This window comes from Salmo trutta, chromosome 3, assembly GCF_901001165.1.
Source record: "Salmo trutta chromosome 3, fSalTru1.1, whole genome shotgun sequence".
Taxonomy (NCBI): domain Eukaryota; kingdom Metazoa; phylum Chordata; class Actinopteri; order Salmoniformes; family Salmonidae; genus Salmo; species Salmo trutta.
The window spans coordinates 50,710,042-50,727,527 of NC_042959.1; the positions used below are offsets into that span (position 1 = coordinate 50,710,042).

Here is a 17,486-nt window from a genome sequence, read left to right on the forward strand (position 1 = left end):
TTAGCTTCAACGCGCGCCAACGGTTTATTTAAGCAAACTTGAAATAATTTGGACACGGGTTGTGCATGACTCATTGGGGTTTATTTATTTTTTGATGTTGTGTCTGAAAATGTATTTGTGTTTTGAAAATGTTTTAATACACATATGGAACCTTATGTATGTTGACTTGGTGGAGTCATTGATTATTTCAATTTAATGCATGGGATAGTTTATCCTGATTCAATAACAGAAACCTTTAATCATTTAATCTGAAGTTAATACCCTATTGTCATAACCCTAGATAGTTCACAATAGGAATTCTTATTGGCGATGTCCTTCTCACCTAACATCCCATGCTGTTGAGATACTCTACATAAGTTAATATTGTGAGAGTCATATTCGACCCTGGTGAGAGGGTTACACAGTCATTTCAATGGGCATAGTTACAGTGCCACAACACTGAAATGCAGAAACCCAAAGTTATATCAGTTATGTTAATTGATGCATTATAAAGTATGTTTATTTAGTTGACCAATCAAGTTCAAATTACTATTTTTTTCATATCCACTTCTAAAATGCATTGCCAAAACATGCTCTACATTCCGGTTGAGAATAGGTTTAAAGGGTTTAGATATATTATGTTCTATATGGCTTAATGTGTTACTGGATTCTAGATGCAAGCCATAACCGGTGTGTTTTTGCTATTTATCTCAGTCTAAACATTCAGTTGTGTTTTTCAGGTGTTCTGTGTCAAAAAGGGGAAGTCTTGATTCCCAGCGGTATAGAGGCTCTGAGTGGATCTTGTGTGCTCATTCCATGTAGATTTACACTGGAGCCTAAATATGAGACATCCCTCTCTCGTCCATGTAAAGGAACATGGAACAGAAGATTCGTGAAACCAGTGTTAATGGCACCCACAAGAGATGACTTGCTTGAGAAGGACTGCACCAGTATCCTGAACATCCCTTATCCCAATTCCTACCTATCCCAATATTTATTCAACCTTGACAAAAGTCTTCCATCTGTGTTTTTATTTCTGGTGGTTGAGGTTAGTTACTGTGTTCACATGTTTATGCAGGTGGTTAATTAAGTGGAGGAATGAATAATTGGGTGGAGAGTGTCTAAGTTCTTGTCACTAAATTCAGGAATACAACTTCAGCAAAAATTACACAAATGCTACTCAATAAAATGTCATGCTTTAGAATACGCCATTTCTTTGTGCCATGTCAGTTACAGTAATACATTGATGTAGCTTGTGTTATAAACTATATTACATCTTTATCTCCTGAAGACACTCCTCCCCAACCCACTCTAATCCCAGCTACAGTGAATGTGAATGACGGGGAATCAGTGAGTATGATCTGCTCTACTGTAGCCCCCTGTCCCATTCTCCTTCCAACTCTGACATGGATCCCCAGACTGGGTGACAGTGTGGAGAAGAAAAAACAAGGGAAGGGACCAAACTGAAGTCATGAGTTCTACTCTGACCTACTGCATCATACCTCCATCATGGACAGACAATCTCCTGCACTCCTCTCTACAAACGAGAAGCTGGCAACAGTGATGTATCGTTGGAGAAAAGTCTCACAATCACTGTTCGATGTATGTCCAATTGTTATTCTGGTTATAATGGAATAAGTTAGGCCATGTTTGTGTTGATAGTAAATCATTATGTTTTTCTTTTCCCCAGACCCTCCCAAGTACACCTCAACTTCAGTCCGTCCCTCTGGTTCAGTGGTAGAGGGCAGCTCTGTGACTCTGACCTGCAGCAGCAATGCCAACCAAGCAGTGAAGACCTACAACTGGTACAGAGTCAATGGAAAACAGTTCACATCAACGGGGTCTAAAAGAGTTCGTACTATCCAGGTGTCTGCAGACAACAGCCAGTTCTACTGTGAGGCCAGCAATTATCTTGGATTACAGAAGTCATCTATCATTCAACTAGGTGTGCCATGTCCATTTTTAAAAAATGATACAAAAAACTATATTGTAGCATGCACCAGATTGACCCACTGCAAGCAATGGGTGAAATGGTGCCCACCACAAAATCTAGTAACATTTTTTAAAATTTTCTCTAACTTTTTACAGACCCTCCCAGGAATACATTAGCATCAGTCAGTCCCTCTAGTTCAGCGGTAGAGGGCAGTTCTGTGACTCTGACTTGTAGTAGCAATGCCAACCCACCAATGAAGACCTACACCTAGTACAGAGTCAATGAGAGTAAGATGGAACCAATGGAGTCTAGATCTCAGTTTCTGGTCCTGCAGGATATCAGTGAGAGTTCTGTTCTGCTGTGAAGCACAAAATAGCTATGGCAAAGATAGGTCCAACTTCTTTGTGTATCTGCACCACTGCACCTCCACAACTACAGGTAGGCATACTGCTGTAACAATGAGAATGTACTTTATTTCCATCATAGACTAAACAGATTATTGTGTATAATTAAATTAATTAAGATTAAATTAATTACATTTTAAGCAATTTTACAAATGAATGATTATGCTATTACCTGTATAAATTCGTTATAAAGACTATTGGTAAACATACAACAAGTATAAAGACTGGATTTGGTAACTAACAAAGTAACTCAAACATGTCTTGTAGCTCAAATATCAGTTCCATCCATAATCTGTGGAGTGGTCATTGTCCTGTGGATTCTATAAATATAAACATATCAGGTAAAATGGACTTACTGTAATTGCTAAGCAAGTAGAATCTTGTATTTCATTATTTCATGGACATTCTTCAGAAATAGTCTTATATATAATCTTGGTTAACCCAGAACTAAAATCTAGCGTAATTTGGTCATTGGTAGTCTGTGAGTGAGAAATTAATATACTGCTCAAAAAAATAAAGGGAACACTTAAACAACACATCCTAGATCTGAATGAAAGAAATAATCTTATTAAATACTTTTTTCTTTACATAGTTGAATGTGCTGACAACAAAATCACACAAAAAGAATCAATGGAAATCCAATTCATCAACCCATGGAGGTCTGGATTTGGAGTCACACTCAAAATTAAAGTGGAAAACCACACTACAGGCTGATCCAACTTTGATGTAATGTCCTTAAAACAAGTCAAAATGAGGCTCAGTTGTGTGTGTGGCCTCTACGTGCCTGTATGGCCTCCCTACAACGCCTGGGCATGCTCCTGATGAGGTGGCGGATGGTCTCCTGAGGGATCTCCTCCCAGACCTGGACTAAAGCATCCGCCAACTCCTGGACAGTCTGTGGTGCAACGTGGCGTTGGTGGATGGAGCGAGACATGATGTCCCAGATGTGCTCAATTGGATTCAGGTCTGGGGAACGGGCGGGCCAGTCCGTAGCATCAATGCCTTCCTCTTGCAGGAACTGCTGACACACTCCAGCCACATGAGGTCTAGCATTGTCTTGCATTAGGAGGAACACAGGACCAAGCGCACCAGCATATGGTCTCACAAGGGGTCTGAGGATCTCATCTCGGTACCTAATGGCAGTCAGGCTACCTCTGGCGAGCACATGGAGGGCTGTGCGGCCCCCCCCCAAAAAATGCCACCCCACACCATGACTGACCCACCGCCAAACCGGTCATGCTGGAGGATGTTGCAGGCAGCAGAACGTTCTCCACGGCGTCTCCAGACTCTGTCACGTCTGTCACATGTGCTCAGTGTGAACCTGGTTTCATCTGTGAAGAGCACAGGGCGCCAGTGTCGAATTTGCCAATCTTGGTGTTCTCTGGCAAATGCTAAACGTCCTGCACGGTGTTGGGCTGTAAGCACAACCCCCACCTGTGGACGTCGGGCCCTCATACCACCCTCATGGAGTCTGTTTCTGACCGTTTGAGCAGACACATGCACATTTGTGGCCTGCTGGAGGTCATTTTGCAGGGCTCTGGCAGTGCTTCTCCTGCAACTCCTTGCACAGTCCGTCTCCTTCCTAGGGTACCGCATTTCCACCTCAGGGGTGGAGATGGAGAGTGACCGCATTTCAGACATGCGCAATTGGCCGACTCCCACCACGGTAAAGGAGTTGCAGCGGTTTCTAGGGTTTGCCAATTACTACCGGAGGTTTATCCGGGGTTTTGGTCAGGTAGCAGCTCCCATTACCTCACTGCTGAAGGGGGGACCAGTATGTTTGCAGTGGTCGGCTGAGGCGGACAGGGCTTTTGGTCACCTGAGGTCTCTGTTTACCTCGGCTCCCGTGCTGGCCCATCTGGATCCCTCTTTGGCGTTCATAGTGGAGGTGGATGCGTCCGAGGCTGGGATAGGAGCCGTGCTCTCTCAGTGCTCGGGTACACCACCGAAGCTCCGCCCCTCTGCCTTCTTCCCAGCCGAGCGAAACTATGACGTTGGGGACCGGGAGCTGTTGGCTGTCGTCAAGGCTCTGAAGGTGTGGAGACATTGGCTTGAGGGGGCTAAACACCTTTTTCTCATCTGGACTGACCACCGCAATCTGGAGTACATCCGGGCAGCGAGGAGACTGAACCCTCGCCAGGCAAGGTGGGCCATGTTTTTCACCCGTTTTGTTTTCACACTTTCTTACAGACCAGGTTCCCAGAACGTGAAGGCAGACGCACTGTCCCGGCTGTATGACACAGAGGAGTGGCCCATGGATCCCACCCCCATACTCCCGGCTTCCTGCCTGTGTGGGAGCTGGACGCGGACATTGAGCAGGCGTTACGTGCAGAGCCCGCTCCCCTCCAGTGTCCCGCTGGGCGTCTGTACGTTCCGTCTGCTGTCCGTGATCGGCTGATCTATTGGGCCCACATGTCACCTTCTTCTGGTCATCCAGGCATTGGTCGGACGGTGCGCTGTCTGAGTGGGAAGTACTGGTGGCCCACTTTGGCCAAGGACGTGAGGGTTTATGTTTCCTCTTGCTCGGTGTGCGCTCAGTGTAAGGCTCCTAGGCACCTGCCCAGAGGTAAGCTACACCCCTTACCCGTTCCACAATGGCCATGGTCGCACCTGTCAATCAATTTGCTGACCGATCTCCCCCCATCACAGGGAAACACCATGATCCTGGTTGTTGTGGATCGTTTCTCTAAGTCCTGCCATCTCCTTCCTCTGCCCGGTTTCCCTACGACCCTACCGACTGCGGAGGCCTTGTTTACGCACGTCTTCCGGCACTACTGAGTGCCTGAGGATATAGTGTCAGATTGGGGTTCCAAGTTCACTTCAAGGGTCTGGAGGGCATTCATGGAACGTCTGGGGGTCTCCATCAGCCTTACCTCGGGTTTTCACCCCAAGAGTAACGGGCAGGTGGAGAGAGTTAACCAGGATGTGGGTAGGTTTCTGAGGTCTTATTGCCAGGACCGGCCGGGGGAGTGGGCGGCATTTCCGGTGGTTCCGGTGGAGGACGTGTTGGATCCTTCAATGCTGCGGGAGTTCCACCGTCTCCGTCCAGATCGCCCTGCATCTCGCCCTCCAGGTCGTCCTCGAGGCCGATGTCGGCACGCTGCTGGAGCCTCGCGTCAAGGGGGGGTACTGTCATGACTTCCACCGAAGTCGGTTCCTCTCCTTGTTCGTTCGGTGGTTGGCGTCACTGGTCTGCTAGCCGTCGTCGATCCACTTTTCATTTTCCATTTGTTTTGTCTTGTTTTCCTACACACCTGGTTCTCATTTCCCTCATTAAGTGTTGTGTATTTAACCCTCTGTTCCCCCATGTCTTTGTGTGGAATTGTTTGTTGTAAGTGCTTGTGCACATGTTTACTGGTGCGCGTCGGGTTTTGTACCCATGTTGGTTATTTATTTATTTATGCTGTTGGTTTTGAAATTAAACTGCTCCGGCTATTATCTAGTTCTGCTCTCCCGCGTCTGACTTCACTGCCACCAGTTACGCACCCCTTTACATGTGTCCAATAAAAAACCACACTATCCTCCCCTGTGTCCAATAAAAAAACACCCTCCCCTCCCCTGTATCCAATAAAAAACAACACAACCCTCCCCAAAGCAAAAAATAAGTTGCACGCTCTCCCCTATTTTGGACCTCCCCTCCCCCTAGAATCTTTCATACGGTCCTTAAGTCACTTTGGATGAGAGTGTTTGCTAAATGGCATTTATAATATATATATATATATATATATATATATATATATATATATATATATATATATATATATATATATTACATACGCAACACTGAAGGGTTTACAGTGCCTTGCAAAAGTATTCACCCCCTTGCCATTTTTCCTATTTTGTTGCATTACAACCTGTAATTTAAATGGACTTTTATTTGGATTTCATGTAATACACAAAATAGTCCAAATTGTAGAAGTGAAATGAAAAAAATGTATAAATGGAAAAGTGGTGCGTGCATATGCATTCACCCCCTTTGCTATGAAGCCCCTAAATATGATCTGGTGCAACCAATTACCTCCAGAAGTCATAATAATTAGTTAGATTGCACACAGGTGAACTTTATTTAAGTGTCACATGATCTGTCACATGATCTCAGTATATATACACCTGTTCTGAAAGGCCCCAGAGTCTGCAACAGCACTAAGCAAGGGGCACCACCAAGCAAGCGGCACTATGAAGACCAAGGAGCTCTGCAAAAAAGGTCAGGGACAAAGTTGTGGAGAAGTACAGATCAGGGTTGGGTTATAAAAAAATATCAGAAACGTTGAACATTCCACAGAGCACCATTAAATATATTATAACAAAATGGAAAGAATATGGCACCACAACAAACCTGCCATGAGAGGGCCGCCCACCAAAGCTCACGGACCAGGCAAAGAGGGCATTAATCAGAGGCAACAAAGAGACCAAAGATAACCCTGAAGAAGCTGCAAAGCTCCACGGCAGAGATGGGAGTATCTGTCCACAGGACCACTTTAAGCCGTACACTCCACAGAGCTGGGCGTTACGGAAGAGTGGCCAGAAAAAGCCATTGCTTAAAGGAAAAAAATAAGCAAACATGTTTGGCATGTAGGAGACTCCCCAAACATATGGAAGAAGGTACTCTGGTCAGATGAAACTACAATTTAGATTTTTGGCCATCAAGGAAAATGCTATGTCAGGTGCAAACCTAACACCTCCCATTACCCCAAGAACACCATCCCAACAGTGAAGCATGGTGGTGGCAGCATCATCATGCTGTGGGGATGTTTTTCATCGTCAGGTACTGGGAAACTGCTCAGAATTGAAGGAATGATGGATGGGGCTAAATATAGGGAAATTCTTGAGGGAAACCTGTTTCAGTCTTCCAGAGATTTGAGACTGGGACGGAGGTTCACCTTCCAGCAGGACAATGACCCTAAGCATACTGCTAAAGCAACACTCGAGTGGTTTAAGGGGAAACAGTTAAATGTCTTGGAATGGCCTAGTCAAAGCCCAGACCTCAATCCAATTGAGAATATGTAGTATGACTTAAAGATTGCTGTACACCAGCGGAACCCATCCAACTTGAAGGAGCTTGAGCAGTTTTGCCTTGAAGAATGGGCAAAAATCTCAGTGGCTAGATGTGCCAAGCTTATAGAGACATACCCCAAGAGACTTGCAGCTGTAATTACTGCAAAAGGTGGCTCTACAAAGTATTGTCTATGGGGGGGTGAATAATTATGCACGCTCAAGTTTTCCGTTTTTTTTTTGTCTTATTTCTTGTTTGTATCACAATAAAAAAATATTTTGCATCTTCGTAGTGGTAGGCATGTTGTGTAAATCAAATGATACAAACCCCCCAAAAATCTATTTTAATTCCAGGTTGTAAGGGAACAATATAGGAAAATGCCAAGCGGGTTGAATACTTTCGCAAGCCACTGTATAAATTGTGTAGGGAAACAATTATATCAATTCATCATCAAAGGGACTTTTATTCATTTATTAATTTAATTTTCTCTTTTTCTAAGCCTTTTGAATTGTACATTTATGATATCCACATTAAAGTCTGCTTTTAAACCTTCTTTGAAATGTAGCCCATTGAGTAGTAGCTATGGAAAGCAGCAAGTTATGCAACATGTCAAATGTGTAATATCCATCAGCCACAGATGTCTTGAACAGTTATTGCCCCATTAACCTGGAACTCGTTGTAAAAAGTAAACTTGAAACTTGACTATTTCATTACATTTGTGTATTTAAATCTCTGGTCGAATTACTGTTGGATTGTATTCCTTTGACATAAAACATTTATAAAAAAGAGAAGTAAAGATAATTATTGCAAGGGGCTATAGCTTTCTGTGTAATTTACTAGCCACTGGATTATATATTTGCGTACATTTAAAAGAATCAGTGGATGTTGCCCTCCTTGTGAAGCTTGATATATCTCACTAGTAAATGTGAGTAAAAAAATCTGATGATCATTTGATATTACAGAGGAAGTCTAGCGCTTGGGGGTTGACGCTTATTCAGTGAAGGAAATGTCTGTGTCTTGCAAACAGCAGCGCCACTTCTTCTGACTCTCTACTACAGTGACAGGCAGGCAGCTGAACAACAGAACACCGCTTCAGGTGTCATTTATAAAGCCTGAATTGTGCACTGGATTTGAACAGATGACCATCGCGTGAATACTGGTAAGAGGTCGCAGACACTATTTCTGTTTGTACTATTTCTGTTATGGTAATTCATGCGACTGTTATCGTTTTGCAATGTGGAGTGCAAAATTTTAAAGTGTATGTTCCCAGGTGTTGATATTTTCAGATGAGTTGGATTTGGGAACACATTTCAGATATTTATTGCATCAAATTAAAATCAAATTGCTGATATTGTCAAGTTCAACTAGGCTACATTTTCTTTAGTGTGTCAGGTATAGGCTACATCTACATTTGCACAAATATCAACCTAATTAGCTCATAGCTCTATACACTTAATACATTTCTATTGGTCAGTATTTTCAATGGAAATGAATCTACACCCAAAACATGAACCTGTTTGACTTTATTATGCTTAATTTAGGTATTTATACCTACTCAGAATCAACACATCTTCATTGGCTTTAGGGTACAATTGAATCATTTATTTTTTATTCTATATTTATTATGTGTGAAATGTGTTCATGTTACTATGATTCAAATCTCCTTCTGATACAAATTATTGTGGTGTAGCCAACATGTCAAATAAAAAAGCAAGAAAACTCACACTGTCTTGTGGAGAAAAGGGTCAATGTGGTTTCAGTTCCCTACAATCAAAATCTGTGTGGAATCATTCTATTAATGACAAATCAAAACTAAAATGTCGACATTTTGATGTGTTTAACTTTAATTAAAAGTTATTTTCACTGTTAGTTTTATGTTTAAAAAATTAAGACAATGTACTGAATGTGTGTCTGTCTGTCCAGACAGTGAGCTCATCTGGCCATTTCTGATACAGAGAATCATGCACATCACAGGAGCTGAAAGACTCATCCTCATTGGTTATCTACTGCAAGGTGGGTCGCTGTGGGAAAGGCTGGGTCTGATGCACTGCTTTCTTGCGTCTCCCATTGCACGTTACCATTTACATTTTATAGGTTATCTGTAGCTAGGTTTCCATCCAATTGGCGACAGATTTTCATGTGAATATTTAAAAATCTGCATAAGGAAAAGATGAGTTGAAAATGCGATGGAAACACTATGAACTTTAGATTTTTATTTGGTACATGAAAATGTAAGCGAAAAAGTACATGTTGTGTGCACTATGTCATCATGCAGTGATTTCTATCTGCAACAAGTCCATTTGGTGGAAACACCACTGGTGGGAAATTGCACATATTTTCTTTATCGGATTTTAGAATATTCACATGAAAATCTGTCGCTAATTGAATGTTAACCTAGCTACTGCCATCATGATTTTTTTTATACGATATGACTTTACTCTCATGAAATCTGTGGATGGAAACATGGTTAGTGTTCTGATCCTTATTAAAAGCCCAGTGCAGTCAACATTCAGTTTTTCCTGTGTTTTGTATCATATTTATACAACAGCTGGTGAACTAACACTGTAAAAATGTGATTGGTGTTATTTCCTGATAGTTGCTGGTTGAAATACAGGATCTTCTAAACAGCAGGTTTTGCGTGGGTGGAGTTTTGACTTCCCTGGTCCCGTGTGGCTCAGTTGGTAGAGCATGGTGTTTGCAACGCCAGGGTTGTGGGTTCGATTCCCACAGGGGACCAGTACGGGGAAAAAAAAAAATGTATGAAATGTATGCATTCGCTACTGTAAGTCACTCTGGATAAGAGCATCTGCTAAATGACTAAAATGTAAATGTAAAATGTAAATCACCAGGCGGGTAAAGTTAATAGACCAATAACAAAGAGCGTTTCAAACCTCTCTGCCAATAACTTCGCTTTAAGGTTCACACTGTGGTTAATGCACCATTTTGTTCCCTTCCCCACTCCAAGACAGTCCTAGCAAAATTCTTGCTTGAGAATTAAAACAAACAAAAAAAAAAACATTTAAAAAAACTATTACAGTAAGTTGCTTTATTGTTAGCCAGAAATAATGTCATATTGAGATAAAAACCTTTGCACTGGGTTTTTAAAGCGATAGTTTATACAATCCATGTCTACTAGCATTGCTACATCCCCCCAAAATACTAGCCAGATTATTCTGCACATCGCTAAATAACTAGCCAACATATTCTTTTACGGTTTGTAGGAAAAAACAACAACCTAGTGAAGTTGAAAATAACCTAAGTCTAATAGTTTGTTGTGTGTATTTCAGGTGTTCTGTGCCTAGACTTTGCAGCTCTGATGCCTCAGAATATAGAGGCTCTCAGTGGATCTTGTGTGGCCATTCCCTGCTCATTTACACTGGGATCTGGATATGAGTCGTCCCTCACAGCTTCATGTAAAGGAATATGGAGGAAAGGATGGAGAAGAGTACACGTGTTTGATTCTAGTCTCACAGGAACAGGCTTAAACACCATTCAAGGGAATCTAACTGGGAACTTGCAGCAGAAGGAATGCACCACAATCCTGAATGACTTCACATCTTATTTCAATGACTACTTTTGTTTCAGACTTGAATGTGACAATGCTCTGAAATATAATTTTCCAGGACGTGTCACAATTGATGTAACAGGTAGAGTATCATTAGAATATGCTATTTCTGTGTTGTGTGTGTTGTGATGTGTTGTGTTCATTTAAGTTGCAGGTTTGAACTGGCTGTATTTAATGCACTGTTCATGTAATAAAAGGTTGTTTTTTTTACTCCCTCAGAGTATCCATCCAAACCCACTCTAAGTCCAGCAACAGTGGATGTGATGGAGGGGACCTCAGTGAGTTTGATCTGCTCTGCTGCAGCCCCCTGTCCCTCACTCCCTCCAACTCTGACATGGACCCCCACACTGAATGACAGTGTGGAGGATTTGCAGGAGACTCCGAATCAAGTCATAACTTCTCTCCTGAACTTTACCGCTTCACATGTCCACCATGGAGAGAAGATCTCCTGCACTGCGCTGTACAAACGACAAGCTGGCAAGAGTGATAAATCATCCAAAACGTATCTGACAGTCACTGTTCTTTGTAAGTTGATTCATGCATGGTAAGTTTGATTCATGTATGGTAAGTTATTTATTTCTATAGAATTTGACAACTTTCTCTGCACTCTCCCTCAGACTCTCCCAAGAACACCTCAGTATCAGTCAGTCCCTCTGGTTCAGTGTTAGAGGGCAGCTCTGTGACTCTGACCTGCAGCAGCAATGCCAACCCAGCAGTGGGGCGCTACAACTGGTACAGAGTTATTGGAGAACAGGTTTCAACAGTGGGGGCTAGCAGAATGCTAACTGTCCAGGTACCAGCAGATGATAGTTACTTCTACTGTGAAACCATCAATGACCATGGAGCCGAGAACTCATCTGTCATTCAACTAGATGGAATATGTATGTACACAATGAAACCAAATATGAACAATATTTTCAACTATGGACAGTATCATAACACACACTAAATTGACTCTTGGCGTACAATATCTATTGTTTCTTTCCCCCAGACCCTCCCAAGAACACCTCAGTGTCAGTCAGTCCCTCTGGTTCAGTAGTAGAGGGCAGCTCTGTGACCCTGACCTGCAACAGCAATGCCAACCCAGCAGTGAAAAACTACACCTGGTACAAAATCAATGGGACTGAGGCTGTCACTTTAGGATCTGGAGAGAGCTTCACCTTAGACAGTAAAGCAAGTGATAGTGGGGAGTACTGCTGTGAAGCACTGCATGCACTTGGTACGGAAAAAGCCACAGTTGTTCAGCTGGATATTCAATGTAAGTTATATACATTATACTTTTGCAATGGTATGATAAGGGATGTAATTTAAGGATTTTGGGCACTGGACAGCCAGGATAGTATACTGCAATTTTTACTAACCTGGGTCCAAAATATATGCCACGCAATATTTGAAAAGACAAAATGTCACTAGCTGGCGGGCTAGTCGGTTCACATTTTCTACTAGCCCGGTCTGAAAAGTACTAGCCACGGGTTAGCAGGCTAGCTTAATTTCCATCCCTGGGTATAATACAGTATAGCTCCTAGTGTAGGAACAGAAACATAGAAACATCAAGACGCTGCTAACACTTTACCATAAGGCTACATTATTTGGCATCAACTAATGTATCGTTAAATTGTGTCAATGCATTTGTTAATCATTTACTAATGGTAAAGGAACATGTCATATTTTAGCCATCATTTGGAAATGGTACATGTAGAACCTTTCACTAATATAGTTGATGCTAATCCATAACCTTATTGTAAAGTGTTACCAAGATGCTATAAACAATCTATTTATAACTGGTTGAATATGACTGTGTTGAGGCACACATCCAGCTGCTGTGGCCAGCCACACCTGGTGTGTGGCCAACGTCTGGGTCATGGGTTCACGCCAGTGCCCAGACTGTCTGGTCCAATGACAGTGGGCCATTGTCCTGTTGCGTGACAACCATGAATCTTTACTGTGTGTGTGTGTGTGTCAATGGCCCTCCATCACTGAAGCCTGTTGTTGAGTTTGTATGGCAGTGTGAATATGTTTATGCATGGCTGTTTGTTCTGTATTGTCATTGGCAATCTAGTCAAGATTTGTGTTTTATCTCAACTGAAGGGTTTCCGAAGACAAACCTAGAAAGCAAAATTATTATTGCCCAAATCCAGCCCCCCTTTACAATCCTCCGGCGTGTTTATGTGGCCTAGTAAACACTTGGAATTAACGGTCCAAAAGTGGGCCAGGTTTGATTGCCTTAACTTAGCCAGATCATTGCCATGAAAAAGCTAGACCTAGCCTATCAAGTTGGATGCGGCCCACTTCTGGTGTAATTAAAAGTGGTAACTGGGCCACATCTATATGCCAGCCCAGGTTTGGCCCTTATTGTGGAAAGGATCTGGCTTAGGTATGGCAACGGAATCTGGCTCACAGCTGGCTTTATTGTATAGAATTACAGACATGTAGCATGGGAAGTATGGATAGGCAGACTAACAACACTGTTGAGAAGTGTATAATGCACTGTTTTCTTCCAGATCCCCCCAAGAACACCTCAGTGTCAGTCAGTCCCTCTAGCTCAGTAGCAGAGGGCAGCTCTGTGACTCTGACTTGCAGCAGCAATGCCAACCCAGCAGTGAATAACTACACCTGGTACAGAGTTGAGGGATGGGAGAAGGACATTGTAGGGTCTGAAGAGAACCTCAACATCTTCAATGTAACCAGGCTTTCAAATGAACATTACTACTGTGAGGCTCAGAATGTCCATGGACTGCAGAACTCTGAAGCCATCAATATCGATGTGACATGTATGTACTGTACAGTATTTATTCTACTGATTATGAATGGCAATCACTCATTAATGTGAATGAACTATTAACAATAATTGTGACCTCCCTGTCTGTTCGGTGTAGTTGCTTCAGAGATCCAGAACACCTCTCGCTGCATCCGGATTTCAGCTACATCTCAAATCAGATGTTTCTGTGATAGCTTTGGAAACCCTGCTCCCACACTGGTGTGGCAATTGGCTGGAGAGTCTGTCAATCACTCCACTAACACCATCATCAGGGAAGAGCCAATGGGCCGAGCAGGCCTGAGGAGCTCCCTCACCATCCGCCAACCACAGGAAGAGGAAATACCGAGTCTGGTCTGCCTCAGCTCCAACATTGATGGTTTTGACAGCTTCTCATTTAACTTAACATCAATGAAAACATATGAAGGTACAGTTAGGAGACGTTTGTCCTGCTCTACACCAGAATTAGTTGCTAACAGTCCCCCCGGTCCCATGAACCATTCAAGAGCTTGGAACTATAAGGTTCTATCTTTATTTTTTGTAGTTATTGACATAGCCTTGTTCTGTTCAATGTTCTCTGTGTATATAGTAAAAATACCCCTATTCATGTTGTTCAGTTCAAAATAATACAAGATAAAAATGGCTGACACCATTCAAACCAATGAGGATTCAGAACTTTAAAACCAATTATCTCAGAAACATCTTTATGCAGATAGAACCTCATAGTCCCAAGCTCTCACATCGCCAAATAAGAAGGATTTTTAATACAAAGAAGGAATGGCGGTGCTTGTTTTACACCTCATTTGTTTTCTCTATGTTGTGATTGTGAAGGTTTCCACCTAATCTCTCTGTTGATCGGGGCTGGTGTGGGGGCAGGAGTGATGATGCTCCTGTGTATCCCACTGCTTCTCATCTGCAAGTAAGTGACTGACACAGGGGCCAGGGCAGGTACGATAATGTAAAAGACCTTTGGATAGATCGGTCAAATTTTTGTCTGGACTGGCATTTGACGACATTATCTTAACATCTCTGTTGTTTTGCTCTCAGGCGTAGGAGAGCCAGGCAATCACCAAACAAAAGACAGAAGGACACAGCAGAGTTCATAGTGACTGATGAGGTAACTAACTACACTGACATTCCGACATTGCACAAGTGTATGTGCTTACAGTTTAACAATGTGGAAAGGCATTGATATACATATTTCACAGAAGAGTGTGCATGAACACCCTATTCCATATCCTAGATACTGGTATTTTTGTTGCAGTGAAAGATTGCGAGTAGCTTGGCTGATGGAAGTAAATATGTAAATATGCAAAAATCAACCGTGTGCATGAAGAGGAACTCAAGTCAGTTTAGAATGCAGTGGTTCATTACTGTAATCAAGTATTTTGCAACCATATTGTCTGGATCTCATGTTAAACAACTAACTAACAACTAGCCCTTTCCTATCCAGTGGTTGATTTGCTCATATGATTGTTTTGCATTGTGTTTTGTGTGGACACCAGGCAGTTACAGCTAATAGGAGTCCGCATAAAAAAACTCTGCCAGTAAGCATATAAACCCCTCTAATGTGATGCTTACCCCTCAGACCCTGTTTCAGGAAGAGGACAATGTCTATGTCAATAAAGCCATGCTGGAGGAGGCCCTCGGGCCCAACAGGACAGTGGACAGGGAAATTGACGACACAGACATACTCCACTACGCCAACTTGAACTTCACCAAACTCCAGGCCAAGGTGTCCAAGCAGGGGGAGGGGGAGGGAGAGATCAGGGGAGTCGCCTCCAAAACGGCAGAGTACGCAGTGATCCGTCTGCACTCCACAGGTAGTATCAAGGGAGGGGCTGGGAAGAAGGAGGCCAATCTGGAGCAGGGGGATCACGCTGAAGACCATGGAGCTAAAGTCTTAGAAGAAACCCAGGCAGGGCACGAGAGTGATGGGGAAGAAGAAGCTGCAAAGGATTCTGCGCTGCCAGAGCTACATGGCGTGACTAATTCTGCCCTCAGTGTCCAGGAGTCTACAGAGGCCCCACTGGGACAATCTGAGCAGCACAACACAGCAGAAACAGTTGTGGATGAGGTGACACTGCTTTCTAAGTAGAAAGATTCCTCTAATGGTGAAGAGGAGGTAAGGTATGGGAACATATGTCATGGTCAGGTCATATCTGAGGCAAATTAGGGAAAACCTGAGTTAGATAAGAGGAAGAGGAGGAGAGTATAAAGGCACAGTAAGCTGCTGTATAGAGAGAGTAAAGCTTATGTGCAGATAAGCTAGTGCAAGGTTGTGAAAAATCACCCATAATGCACTGCAGAGACATCATCGTCACCTTTCAAACTGTAGAAACACTACGTCCACCTTTTTTTAACAACAGTCATTCTACAGTGTCTGTTCATCAGTTAGATTTGCATCTCTATACACACAATATATACAAAAGTATGTGGACACCCCTTCAAATTAGTGGATTTGGCTATTTCGGTTTAAGATTAAATCCAATTAGGGAATACATTAGATTTTGTCCTGCTGATCTACACAACCAACTCCACATTTTCAAAGTGAAAGAACAATTATACCATTTTTTTTTTTACAATTTAATAGAACAAAAAAAATGAAGATGTCTTGATTGCGTATGTCTTCACACCCCAGAGGTAATACTTGGTGGAAGCACCTTTGGCCGCTATTATAGCTGTGAATCATTTTGAATAAGATTGTACGAACTTTGCACAACTCTTAGGGTAACACATGCCCATTGTTTTTGTCAAAATAGCTCAAGCTTAGAACATTTGGTTTGGGAGTCATTGATGGACAACAATATTCAAACCTTGTCACTGATTGTAAAGCAGATATGTCAGTACAATCCACAATACTTGAAAATACAAAGGGTTTCACTCTGTGTTGTGTAGTTCTGGATTTGGCCTGTGGTTTTTAATTTAGGACAAAAAGTGTATTTATTTGCTGTGTTTTCTTGCAGTATTACTTAACAGCCTTGTTGCAAACAGAATGGATGATTTGGAGTGTTTTTTTTTTAAACACAGGCTTCCTCCTTTTTACTTTTCTATATAGGCCAGTATGTGGAGTGAATGCAATGTTGTTGATCCTCCTGTTTGTGGCGGCATCGTGTTATTGGTATGCTTGACCCCGGCAGGGATTGGGGAGTTTGTCAGGATCATAATAAATATGAAAGGAGCAAAGCCCAGATAAAAAGTTAGAAACCCTCCCTTCTGAATACCAAACACTGGGATAGAGTTGTATTTTTCAGCGAGTCAACTACATACATTTTAATCTCAAAGACAAACAAGAATGGCTTTCCAATAGCTGTTGAGTGTTTCTGAATGGTCCAGTCTCAGTCCTGACTTAAATCTGCTGGATTCAATCCGGATTCAATCTGAATCGCCGAAGTCAAATTAAATTAAAATCAAATTAAGAAGCTGATTTTCAGTCTCTCAGTCGCAGCTTTGATGAACCTGTACTGTCTCCGGAAGATCCGAGTTATAGCTTGATTGAAATTTAAAGGCAATGTTCCCGCGTTTGCGGAGACTACATTCACGTTAAGCGCTGCAAATATCGGCTCAATCATAAATTACATTTTTAAGTAGATCTTCCGTGATACTTCAGCGATACGGATTGAATCCAGCCCAAGGTTTGAATATTGCTGTCCATCAATGACCCCCAACAACATTTACTGGACTTGAGAAGTTTTGACAAAAACAATGTGTATATGTTGCCCTATGAGGTGGGCAAAGTTGCTAGAATCTAATTCAAAATTATTCATAGCCCTAATGACTGCCAAAGGTGCTTCCACCAAGAAATTACTCTGGGTTGTGAAAACATACGTAATTAAGATAGCGCCGTTAAATGTTTT

General features: G+C 42.4%; 1 protein-coding gene across 4 annotated transcripts; it reads left to right on the top strand.

Moving 5' to 3' along the window:
• Positions 1–375: 375 nt before the first annotated feature.
• LOC115177344 (sialoadhesin-like) lies at positions 376–16,498 on the top strand. 4 transcript variants are annotated; one of them, XM_029738051.1, is made up of 14 exons: positions 376–1,581; positions 1,670–1,924; positions 2,068–2,350; positions 8,337–8,468; positions 9,233–9,322; positions 10,597–10,956; positions 11,094–11,399; positions 11,492–11,755; positions 11,866–12,132; positions 13,376–13,645; positions 13,751–14,056; positions 14,461–14,548; positions 14,677–14,746; positions 15,218–16,498. In XM_029738051.1, exons 5-14 carry the CDS (start codon positions 9,271–9,273, stop codon positions 15,725–15,727), a joined length of 2,493 nt encoding a protein of 830 aa, XP_029593911.1. In that variant the 5' UTR covers positions 376–1,581; positions 1,670–1,924; positions 2,068–2,350; positions 8,337–8,468; positions 9,233–9,270; the 3' UTR covers positions 15,728–16,498. The 4 variants fall into 4 exon arrangements, with proteins under 4 accessions (XP_029593911.1, XP_029593904.1, XP_029593919.1 ...); XM_029738044.1 differs by having other exon boundaries at positions 1,670–2,350; XM_029738059.1 differs by having other exon boundaries at positions 1,670–2,350; positions 9,237–9,322.
• The last annotated feature ends 988 nt before the right edge of the window (positions 16,499–17,486 follow it).